Source organism: Pararge aegeria, chromosome 8, assembly GCF_905163445.1.
Source record: "Pararge aegeria chromosome 8, ilParAegt1.1, whole genome shotgun sequence".
NCBI lineage: Eukaryota > Metazoa > Arthropoda > Insecta > Lepidoptera > Nymphalidae > Pararge > Pararge aegeria.
In genome coordinates this window covers 10,763,833-10,776,154 of record NC_053187.1, presented here as the reverse complement: position 1 = coordinate 10,776,154, position 12,322 = coordinate 10,763,833, and the positions used below count along the sequence as shown (strand labels likewise).

General features: G+C 33.4%; 2 protein-coding genes across 2 annotated transcripts in view; both read right to left on the bottom strand.

Moving 5' to 3' along the window:
• The window catches only part of LOC120625922, a 44,835-nt gene extending 43,232 nt beyond the window's left edge, over positions 1–1,603 (bottom strand). Inside the window, exon 1 of the mRNA XM_039893192.1 lies at positions 1,304–1,603. The gene's annotated coding sequence lies outside the window, so the exon portion shown is untranslated. The remainder of the gene's footprint in view (positions 1–1,303) is intronic.
• Positions 1,604–5,431: 3,828 nt separating this feature from the next.
• Positions 5,432–12,322, bottom strand: LOC120625818. Its single transcript, XM_039893046.1, has 4 exons — positions 12,263–12,322; positions 7,795–7,942; positions 6,919–7,050; positions 5,432–6,825 (listed from the first exon to the last, which is right to left on the bottom strand). Exons 2-4 carry the CDS (start codon positions 7,940–7,942, stop codon positions 5,432–5,434), a joined length of 1,674 nt encoding a protein of 557 aa, XP_039748980.1. The 5' UTR covers positions 12,263–12,322.

Below are 12,322 nucleotides of genomic sequence, written 5' to 3'. Positions count from 1 at the left end.
TTTTGAGCATTATGAGGCATTTGTTAATTCATATTTTAATTTTTTAATGTAGCTGTTACCCTTAGCTTCACTTGCGGTTGATTGGTTTTATTTAAATCCCGCGGGAACAGTTATTTTTCCTAGGCTAAAAAGTAATCTGTATAATTTTTTTGGTCTCATCTTAGTTGTCAAGCTGGACATAATAAAAACGCTTCTATTGTGTCCTGTGGTTACAGTGTTCAGCAGTTTGATAGGAATAAAAGCTTCCTATGCTCATCTGTGGGTTTCAAACTATTCATGTGATTTATACTATTAAGAACAGTGCAGGTATTGAGCCGAAAATAAAAACAAATTAATAAATAGACAAACAAACAGAGATTTTCGCATTTACAATATTGATGCTGTCTTTTCTATTCTGGTTTTCTACATTTAAAAACCCGAAGATTTATTTTGCATACAAAATTTTCTAACAAAGTCCTTGGTAAAGCTATATTTTTTGTAATAGAATAAACAAAAGTTTCTAAATTAACAATTAAGATTAAAAAAATATTAAAATGACATACCTACATGTGCTAATTAATAATTTAAAATATTTAAATTATAAATTTTTAGCCCATTTAGATCTTTTATGTAAGTCTCTGTACATTCTTGATCTGTTTAACATAACGTAACGTTGTCATGCAAATGTAGAGTAAGTTATCAAAGTATACCTGTGAAAAGATTGTCGTTAAACCTTTTTTCTTTACTGACCTGATGGCGCCATACTTATTAGAAGTGTGATTTAGTGGCCCATCTCTTTTACAGATTAAAACCTGAGATTTTAGACTACAAGCTAAATAAGCTGTCATCAATCCAGGATCTGATAAAGTTTCGCTGCGTTATAAATTAATATATCTTAGGATTGTAAAAGGACCTATAAAAGATTTTGTTTCTGCGAAATTACCGCAAACCTTGCCATATTTTTGCTTTAGATGTCCTAAAACACGTAACACAATTTCCGTATAAAGCTTTTGATGTTGTAAATTGACTTTTTTTGTCTTTCGAAAGTCTTTTGTTTTTTTAATCGTTGCCTTATTTCAGCTCGGTAATCAATCGTATGTATAAACCTTCATAATTCGAGCAATCGATTGCCGACAAATGTTTCAACTTACTAAAAATGTGGAACAGGATGCGAATTATTAATTCCTATTTGTTTTTTAATTTTATTATGAAATGGATGTGAACGTGTTTGTTAAACAACAACTCTATTTTAAATGTATTAGATAGTGTTATTATTAAGTTCTTTAGCAAGGGTTAATTATAATACCTGAATCAAAATACTAACCTTTCCAAGTTGGCCGATTAGTTTCTAATAGATTTGTTATAAATGTAATGTAGCGTTATATTTATATTCACAGGGGGTTTGTTTTATTTAAATTTTACGAAAGTAGAACTAACACTCCAATTGTAAACTAACAAAGAATATTCACAGCCTGTTAAAGAGAATCGCAACAAAAGGAAATGAGGTGTGTCCTCAATACTTCCATTTAAACGGATAGTTACAACAAAAAGATTAGGAGACAATACGTCGCGGCCGCGATCGCATCGAGTTCGGAGTTTGAAAAGCACGTGTTGCGCACGCGACTTGCTTTTGACTACTAACTCGTTGTTTGCCGCCAAAACCACGCGGAGATAGTATCTTGCAAATCGAATTCATTCACTATATTATGCAATGCACTGCTTTATAGATATAGTATGGTTGTATACCGCGACCGGGTTAATTTTCGCGGGTGACCCGGTAATGATTTTAGGGCACGGAGTCCGAAATAATATAGCTAGGCTCCTATATCGCATTTTTTAAGAAAATTCAAAACATTTTTTATATAGTTTAATTACATTTAACTAGAGTATGTAGGTACCATTTTGTTCAATAACTTTTTGCCATCTTGTAGGAAGGGACATAATCCCGTTGCTTTAGAAATTTTGGGGCTTCTGATCAAATAACCGCGACAATAAGTTTTTGCAGTCCTCTCGTGATGTTAATCTGACACTGCCTAAAGAATTCTGAAGAAACCCAAACAGGTGGAAATATGAAGGTCTCCCAGCCAAACACTCTTGATTTTTGCTGGGTGGCTAAAGATGGTTGTGGTCTAGCGTTATCATGATGAAAAACTACACCCCTTCTGTTGATTAATTCCGGCCGCTTTCGCTCAACTTCTTGCTTTAATTTAATTCCTGCCTAGTGATAACAGCTCATAATTAATGCCCTCCCAATCCCACCACACACACAGCATCACTTTGTTGTGAGTTAACTCGGGTTTTGCCACAGTCTGTGAAGCCTGACCGGCCTTTGACCACGATCTTTTTCGCACGTTCTGGTCGTACATGATTCACTTCTCTTCACCAGTTACCAGCTTCTTCAAAAATTGGTTTCATTACATCGTAATATTTAATCACAAATGAGTACACGGTTCATCAGGTTTCTTTCAGTGAGCTCGTGAGGTACCCAAATATTCAGCTTTTTTCTGTACCCAATTTTTTTTTTTAAACTGTTTTGTGGTCAATTCCTACCAAGCTACGTTATAACTACTGATATGCCGATATTGCTCCACTTTTTCAAAAATGGCATCCATTTTATCCGTAATAGGGCGACCAGAGACCAGAGGTGCATCTTAGACACCAAAATTTTCGGATTGAAGACGCTTAAACCAAATTTGTGCTACTCTCACAGACGCTGCATTAGGTACACAAACGTCGCAAAATTTTTCGGGGCTTGCGTTGCAGTTTTACCTTTTTTGTAGCAAAATTTTAAAATGTATCGGATTTCTTCATTAGATTCACTCATCTTCTCAGTACGAAAAGCAAATAAAAATCACACATTTTCCTAATTTGGATTTGGAATTCTTTAAAATTTAAACTTTTTATGCTAACAAAATAAGCCAGATAAAATTCGAGTAGTCTAGCCATAGAGATTTTATTAAAAGTTCATACATACTATAATGCGAAAATACTTTTTCCCCAACCTATTCGATTTTGAATTTTATTTGTTACGTGGGGGGAATCTTCCTAAAAAATACCCGCCGTCGATGGAGATCAGTATACGGATTTTAACCCACTACAACCAGCGGTGGCGCATCAGGTGGTCGCATGTGGAGCTGGCACGTCCCGGGAGAAAATAGTCACCAGACCTCATGTTCTTCCCTTTGGGCAAGCTGCCGCCTTCCCGGAATCGTAACAAAATATGGTAAACTGCAAGAGCCGCTCACGAACCGATGACCCTACATCATTGATACTACGAATACTACAAAACTGAAACATGGTCAGCAACTATCTTGGCTTGTAGGGTTAAGATGTCAGTCGTTCAGTCACTGAATGTGATCCATTAAAAAAGAGATCAGTTGTCGAACCAGAGTTACGGATATACCCCAACGAGTTGAGACGCTAAAAAGAAATGTGCTCATAGATAAGAGCAAAGAAAAAAAAGCATAATTGTAAACTGTATATGCAAGCTCCTCTCCTTCTTTCTTTTCCTCTGCCTCGTTAGTTAGTGTTATAGGTTCGAGGGATAATAGGTTCGGGCTACAAATCCCGGTTAGATCAATAATAATAAGGTATTGCGTTTACCGTCGACGTGGTCGCTAACTATGAGCCTCATAAGAAGGCACACAGAGTTACTCAGCGGAGTTGAGATAGCTATGTAGAAATCTATAGATCCGAAGAAGTAGGTACAAGCGCAACCGACTTAGCTCAACGAGTCGCTAAGGTGAAGGAAGTAAGGTGAAAGAACATAGTTCCGAGCACCGGGTAAAGGTTCAGTTTCGAATCTCCATTAAAGTTTTATTTATTCCTTACATAGTGCCATAGATATCCTGGTCTTGTTTAACGCTCAATAGTTATATTGATTCAATTTTAAGATAAGTTAATTGGAAGATTAATGCCATCTGTATACAGACTTAGGAATTAAAATGGTAATGTTCGATCAGAGCTCGATGTAAGCTGCTTATTTGAATACGACCTAATACATAGTTCACAGGAAATGATACAGATGGCGTAGTGTTTGTTTAATTTTCAAATTTAATGGCCATAGATCGCATAATCGTCCAACCAGCAAGCAAGAATGTGCTCGCTGCTTCAAACCTATAAGGGCTGGGATTTTGTCTGTGGTTAGGATCACGGAACTTATCAGATGATAATATGCAGAAAAGTTTTGTGTTATTTAGTTATAATGTTTTTTAGGATTCCGAAGTTAAAAAGAAACCCTTGTAGTTTTCCTATGTCCCTCGGTCCAGCCCAGTAGTAACTAGGAATTTAGCGTGGGAAAGCAATAAAAAAAAACCTAAAAAGAATTGTCTAAGATTTTATTTTATCACTTCCTGCCTTAAACCAAAACTGGGGATGAATTATTTCCTAGTTTTTCAAGGACGTAACGTAGTCGCGGCTTATTAAATGTTCTTGGAGTTGAAGTCATTTGCTGTGTTTGTGTTGTGTGAACAGCTAGTATATAAGTTTATGAAGCATGTAAAAATGAAAGAAGTTAAAGAAACATTGGGCATTGGTTGAAATGAGAATATCTTCAGCGTTTCAAACAAAATCTCTTTTCTCTTTCTGTATGTTGAGACAGTAAACAGTGGAACCCTACATGGCGCGTGCCCCGACACGTACTTGAACCGTTTTTTGAGTCTTAGTTGCTAAATAAATAAAATAATTATATTATATTTTATATAAAATGTAAAAAAGGAAAACAAATCTTATCTTTCCAAACATAATATAACGATTTTGGATTAGGGGCAGTCATATATATTATACTGGATTATCCAATTCAGTTTTAATGTCAATCTTTGAAAAAAAAAATCAGTAATAAATCTAGGCATCAATCTGTTCTTCTTTATTTTTGGCTATTTCAACACAACATGAATCAATCAATAAATTACTGCCCAATTTTAAGAGTATCTTCTGATTAACATTTCAGCCTTTATTCGAAATGTATCACTTCCGATGACGGGGTTAGTCCATTTTCTTTGCAAATACTTATTTTAAGGTTACATATGAATTTTCAGGTTTATTTATCAATATTTTATCCGTAAAATTAAAACAACTTAAATGTCAAATCACATTTCATAATATAATAAAATAACATTAAAATATGAGTATAATAAATGGCAGCTTATGGCAGTGTTTACTAAGTAATAAAAAAAAAAAAAAATTTACAGTTATACACCATTAAAATAATGTTACCGATTGTTATCACATTTTTATATATTGTGATTTATTATGTACAGTTCTTATTCACTATCTATTTAATTTACTAAGTAATAAAAAAAAAAAAAAAATTACAGTTATACACCATTAAAATAATGTTACCGATTGTTATCACATTTTTATATATTGTGATTTATTATGTACAGTTCTTATTCACTATCTATTTAAGAATAATTGTGAATATTGCTGATGTTAAGTAATGCTTTTATTTACTCTACTCGGAGTCCACTGGATAGTATAGCCATTTAAACTCGTATCCTTTAAGTCCATATTTTTCATCCTTCTCTGTATCAGGCTTTGGCACTTCATCAGACTGTACGTCTAAAATTTCCTGGGAAATTCGTGGATGAAATCCTTTTTCATCCGCAATATAATCTACTCTTGTTCTAACACCACTTCTTGCTGTGACATAGTAATATCCAATTTTTACTCCACTCTTGTATCCTTCTTCATGGTGACCATGGAAACCTACTGTGTAGTTAAAGGTATATAAAAGTTCTGTCATATCAGTTTGCGTTAAACCTTTTGGCAAACCATCGTTTTCTCCTTGATTTTTGTTATAAATATCAGTATTTTTATCTACTACTTGCATTTGGGCTGCTATGAGAACTGGTTTTCCAATATTTTGCTGTGAAGACCCGAAGGACGTAGGCGTTGTACCTGTGTTATATTGTTTTTCTGTGTTAACTCTTTGTAAAATGTCCATAAAGGTTTTTGGTTGTCGACCTCCTGGTGTTTCTTGAGCGGAAGTATTTTTTGGCTGATAGTTCCTGCCAATTGTATTTGATTCTTGAATATAACTTTTTTCTATGTTAGTTTGATGGCTTTGTCCTAATGCAGTTGCGCCAAAATCTTGAACTCTGGATCCTCCTTGTTGTTGATTACTTTGAGGAAGATTTAAAATTTGATTATCGTCTCCCGTCGCAAAAGGAGGTTGTAAATGATATTGCCCATCGAATATTCCTTGTTGTGTCTGTTGCCCTGCATTCAGTTCTAGTTGATTATTTAATCCAGCACTAGATTTTACTAAAGAGATTGGCTCTACGCTTAATTTTTGCTGGTAATTTTGTTGACCTTGTGCCTTTTGCAAATATTTTCGCCCTACATTAAAATCATCTTGAGGATTATTTTGCGGACTAGGTATGATTTGTGAATACTGTTCTTGATTATTAAAATTAACTGCTTCATTACGATAAACTTGACTTGGATTTGGATTATTTTGTTTTGGTGCGGATTTCTGTTGATAGCTTTGTTCCAACTTTGACGGTGATAATTGTTGCCGTGCTGCCGAATTTTCATGCTGTGAAAATTGTTGATTTTTATCATTTTGTGAAAATGTTTGAGAGTTACCGACCATTTTAGTGTTTCCTGCGATTGGCAATTGTAGATTGTCTTTTGGTGATAGTACTACAGAACTTGCTAATTGTGGTTGAGGTGTTGTTGTTGTTGTTGTGGGTATTTTGCAATGAGAGCACGATTTTAAAGGAGAACTACTTTCTTGTTTGTTTTGTTGAGTTTTAGCAAAAGATTGTGGTTTTGTCAGCTGTTGTGGTGATTGAAAGGAAAGAGAGTGCCCTTTTCTTTCACCGCTATCAGGCGCAGTTGGATCTAAAATTAATATAAAAACATATTTAGTGATACCAAAACAGTAGGTGATATTGAACTTGAACTAAGCAGGATTTTTTTATAGTTAATACTCACAAGGTTTAACTCGAATATTCTTCATCGATATTATTTTAAAGTTTCCATTTTCGTCTGTTGCGTAAACTGTTACATGATATACACCGTCAGCGGTAATGAAACCAAATTCACCCATAATTATACCATTTTCATCTGAAAAGAAACGTTAAGTTTAAATTACTAAATTGATACTAAATTTTGTTATAACAGACGAACTATGAAAATAAAATAAATAGAAACTCAGGTATAATAGGACAAGTATATTATTATATGGAGAGCTAACCACGCGAGGAAAGTAACTTAAAATATGGAAAATTAATAACAATGGCTGATCAGCCAACATAATTTTTGAGGCGAATAATTATGATTGTTACAGGATAAACTTGTTTACCACATAGTAGAAATTAGCATTTATTTATTACCATATTTTCCAGGACTTAGAGTAATAAATTAATTACTACTCATCGAATACTTTATAATACTAAATGATACTATTTATAACTCTATGACACACTTTGCCTCCATTTCTATGTTCAGTTTCTAGAAGTATTTATTACGTAGATAAATGGTAACGTACACAATGCACCCAACCAATATTTTTAACTTCATAAAATGTGCAAATTAATGTAACACGATGCTCTCAGGTTAGTAAATCGAAAACATCTTGGGAGAGGAAATTAATACTTTGGCGATGAACATTATTTTATATCCCATTTTTCACAGCTCAACTCTCAAACCAGGCGCTCTTTATAGACGTTTCGTCAGTCCTCTGTCTGGATATCCTTATTCTATAGCTACGATAGGATTCTAAAAGTGCCGTGTTATAAAAAGACACACACAACAAACTCTGTCAAGTTTATTAAACGCATCTGTTAGTTATATCTTTTAACGTTATACCTTTCTTTTCATGTCGATGTTGCTCTCCATCAATCGTAAACCCAAACTCGTATGGCCGGTTTTTGTCGGTGTATTTATCAGCCCCTTGTGTTTGAAAATAGCAAAGTACAACATAGAGAGTTAAACATACTGCTATTAGTCGGCCCATCTGAAAAAAATAAGTTAAATTATTAATTAATTGATATTTTATAGAAAATATACGATAACCATAATCAAACGAAATCTTCAGATCGAAGATTAATAAGTCCTACACCGTTCTAAATCTGATCTTGATAAGGATGACCCTACTAACGTTATTCAGCTATTGAAAGGTTTTGGCATGTATTGTTTAAATCTAATTATTATCAGGCATAGGTCGTTCATGATAACAGTTAAATTTAAACTATTGATCGAGACATCGTATTATGACCTGCCCAATTAACTAACTTTTCAAACAAGGTGCCAACTCGTCGTCATCATACAAAACGCTTTAGATAGCAACATTTGTCAACTCATCTTATATTTTGTATGGGAATAACAGTTTGCCCCCACTTGGAAAAATAAATGAATCGAGCAGTTGACCTCCATATAGGTTTCTTTCGGATTTATATTACAGCTATAACGTTATTCAGGACCCGAAGTCAAAAGCGTCATATTAAAATCAACTGTATTTGTATTTTATTTGCAAATAAGATTTGCACTAACGCCAATGATGTGTGATCAAAGCAGAAGGATCAACAAACAACCAAGCTATCAATTTAAATTTGCTTCATACCAAAAGTTTTTTTCATACTTTTTATATAATATGTTAATGTGTCTAGATATAGTCAAATATACGGGTGACATAGTCATTAGGTAGGTATGCGTACGTAATTTAAGTTCAAGGTATGTTTCTTTTTAAAATGAACAAAAAATGCCAAAGTGCATCTACGAGTATGTCTAAAGCAATTTTTTCATTAGTTAAAGTTCAATCTCACTAAAAGGCAGGTCTCAATTATTAGAGCTATGTGTTTTAAAGTAATGATTACTTGCTTTAACGGTAAAGGGAAACATAGTGATTAAAACTGGACGTCTGAAAGGTATCCATAATGTTCTTAAAGGCGTGTTAAGTCTACCAATCCACTCTTGGCCAGCGTGATGGACGTGAAGACCTTTTCTTCTTTTCATGGGAGACCCGTGCCCAAAAGTAAGTAAGAAGTGACAAAATTAATAGAATACTAGACGTGCTCTGCGGTCCCGCCCGTGTTAATTATGGATCGCAACGTACTACAACAAATCATCTACGCCTACCCCAATACATTCCAAACGTACAGTTTTTTCCATCTTACTAGTAGTGCCAAATATACCAACATATACATATGTTAAGTACAGATGATATTTCAACATATTTAAAGAAACGATTGAGGTGTGGGGAGATCTGTTCCTTGCTCTAGGAGCTTGAATCACCAACTATTTGAACCCTCAATCTCGCAAATATTGCCAATCCAATGACCGTCTCGCGGACCTACTCCCGTTTTGCCTTATTTGAAATACAATTCACTAAAACAAAATAGCGCTGTGTAAGCAAGTTTCAGCACTAAAGTCCTCATAAATATTACAACACTATTAAGTTCAGTTAAGCCTTAAACATAACTGATGGTATAATCTATCCAGGACAAAATGAATTATTTAAACCGTTTAACATTTGACGGGGTGGTTAACATTTGGATCGTTGTGTGACGATTTTATAACATTTGATGGTATAAAATCGTCACACACTTGGTATCCCTTGTCTTAAAGGAATTGAACTGAATTTCGGGATAAGGAATATCTTGGATACTTCGGAGTATAAGTTTTAGCGTGATGCGATGTGAGCAATTTTTAAATAAGGTTATAATAATATTACCCTATTTCACAGGATCCATGCATTTTTCAGAAGAAAACGCAGGTTACTTATGTTTATGTTTTTATAAAATGAATAGGTAAACACAGCTCCCATGGCTTATTGTAAAATATGCTTTTGAAGGTATATTGCTAAGGCTATAAATGTATGTACTAATGAATATTTTATTCGTATAAACAATACCTATAAAATATTCATGACTAAAAATAGTAGTAAAAATTTTTATAAATGAAGACTTAATGTAAATTTGTAAATAAAATGCGTTAAGATAACAGATTTTTATAGCAAGAAAAATATTAACAATCAAGTTTACGATTTCTGCTTACCGACAGGAGAACATAAAAGTCAATATGTAATTTTTCTATGAAAAAAAGAACTGCTTGTTTAATTTTATGTTAATTTTATAGCAAGCAAAGTTTAATTCAAATGACCAATGATTTTTACCAGAATAGAATCTTTGGGTACTTTTTGTATTGTTAGCACGTAGATTAAGACCTTGGATACTTGAACTAAACTGCTGTTGTTTGAATTAAGGTGGTAAGTTCGCAACGATAGAATTCTGTACTGATTAAACTGTTAGGATTGTGCATTGTTTGTATATTATGTAGTAAAGTTTGAAAAAAAGTTCAATTTTGTAGAAAGATTCAAATAGCGCGAAGAAACCTACATTATGGTACTGATACATGTAGATCAGAGATCCACAAACTATGTTTTCCAATTTTTGGGAACCTAATTAAAATATGTAATACCCATCTCATTCATGGCAAACCAAAATATAGCCAATAGGTAGATCCACTATCGTTGACCTCATTTATATGTTATGAACCCTTAATTTTTCTGTACAACTTGCATGTCGTCTTTAAATCGTGGGCCTCAGTAGATATAGGTCACTAAAATTTTGCCTGTGTCTCTGTCACTGTTGGCAATGACAATCTAACCTTATCTACATTTCATCCGGGAAAGACTAAATAAACGACGTAGCTTTGCAGGTAGTATTGTATGGGACCTAAATTCTGACTAAAGTCATTGTTAACTACTAGTATTGAATATAAAATTCTAGTTTGTACTAATTTTTCGTCCAAGGAACTACCGCGCGTCAAACCCAACCAAATAATTTTAAAAGCTGTGTTAAAATAAATATTTAACCACGAATACCAATTATTGGTGATCAAATATAATAGGTTTTTTGATTGTGCACACTGCGAACATAGCAAAGTTTGTGTAAATCAATCTCGCGTCGGACGCTAGATAAGACGCTAAATAAATAATAATATTAATGCAGATAAATTTAATTAAGGAAGAACATTAATCTTGGAGTTATGGACAAGCATAGCTTAGCAAGCGTAGTCGTGTGGAGGACTGATGGATGTTGTTGTTCGACGACGGTCCTATAGTAACAATACCTAACAATGTATTGAGCCGAACAGGAAATCAAACCTAGGACCTCGTGTTCTGTAATCGAACATGCTAACGCGCTCTTTTTTTTGTAAGCTGATTAGGTAGTTCGGTTTCTCAAACTCAGTTTTGCAAAATCAAATGTTATGTTCTCTGCTTTATACATTTTATTACTTTAAATGATATAACAAAATTTATGAATATAAGATAATCTAAACTTCTACAATTAAAGGAAAATTAAATCAACCTACACTAATGAACTAATCAAGTGGATTTCTAACATTTGTTCTAACGTTTGAATAATAACTCAATCAACAAGCTGATGAACCTAGCTTCACGAGTTATAAAATCCCATTAGTTTTTGATTACTTTGAAAAAAAAACTTTGATTTAGTACTTAATTGTTCATTTTGAATATTTCTTAATGACAATGTACTCACCTGTAACCAAAGTAGTTAAAGCTGAACTAACAACTAAGAAAACCTTTTTCAGGAGTTTTTTTTATTTATTTTTGTGATAATAATTTACTTATTATTATTTTTAAGCTATTCCTTAGTTCGGCTAGTCACGAAATTTTCAAGAAAAATTCTTACTATTTTCAATATAGGTAGTTAGATTAAAATCGATTCGTTTGATGAACCAATCGTCATCATCACCATCATAATTTCAACCAATTGACTTCCGCAGCCAGGCATAGGTCTTTTGTAGGGAATTCCAAAATCTGTGGTTCTGAGCTGCTTGCTTTGACAAACCGATTCGCCAATAATAAACAAATAGATAGAAAATAACCAATAGATAGGACTTATATACCTCACTACTAAGAAACGAAAACAAAAAGAATTTGTATATAATTAATATAATATATTTTTAATATTATTAGATTATTAAGGTCAAAAGGATGCTGCAAAATAAATAGCAGCATGATGTGAAAGTAAAAAAAAAAAATTGCAACCGTAAATTATCGGGTAAAAATATGTAGGTATTTGAAATAAAAAAAAAAACTGTAAACCGTCTCCAAGAGACGAGCTCAATAACTATATTTCAAGGAAATTGAAATACTACATAACTAATGTTGACGAAATTCTTTATGTTAACCCTTAGCGAATAAAAAAAATCAAAAAATCTAGAAATGGTGGAGAAATCGGTGCACCGCTTTTTAGGAATTCAATTGACTTAATACAATAAAGATATAAATTGTTTGCACGTTACTTACTTTTTTCTATATCCATGCATTTGGGGTTTAACCGTGCGGCTCGTTGCGCAACTGTTCTCA

Bases quoted from the DNA above. Each gene is read 5' to 3' on its own strand.
- LOC120625818 (XM_039893046.1), bottom strand. From the start codon at position 7,942: ATGGGCCGACTAATAGCAGTATGTTTAACTCTCTATGTTGTACTTTGC. The intron at 7,051-7,794 runs GTATAACGTTAA...GTTTCTTTTCAG, and splicing joins ACATCGACATGAAAAGAAAG to ATGAAAATGGTATAATTATG. The intron at 6,826-6,918 runs GTGAGTATTAAC...TATTAATTTTAG, and splicing joins GAATATTCGAGTTAAACCTT to ATCCAACTGCGCCTGATAGC.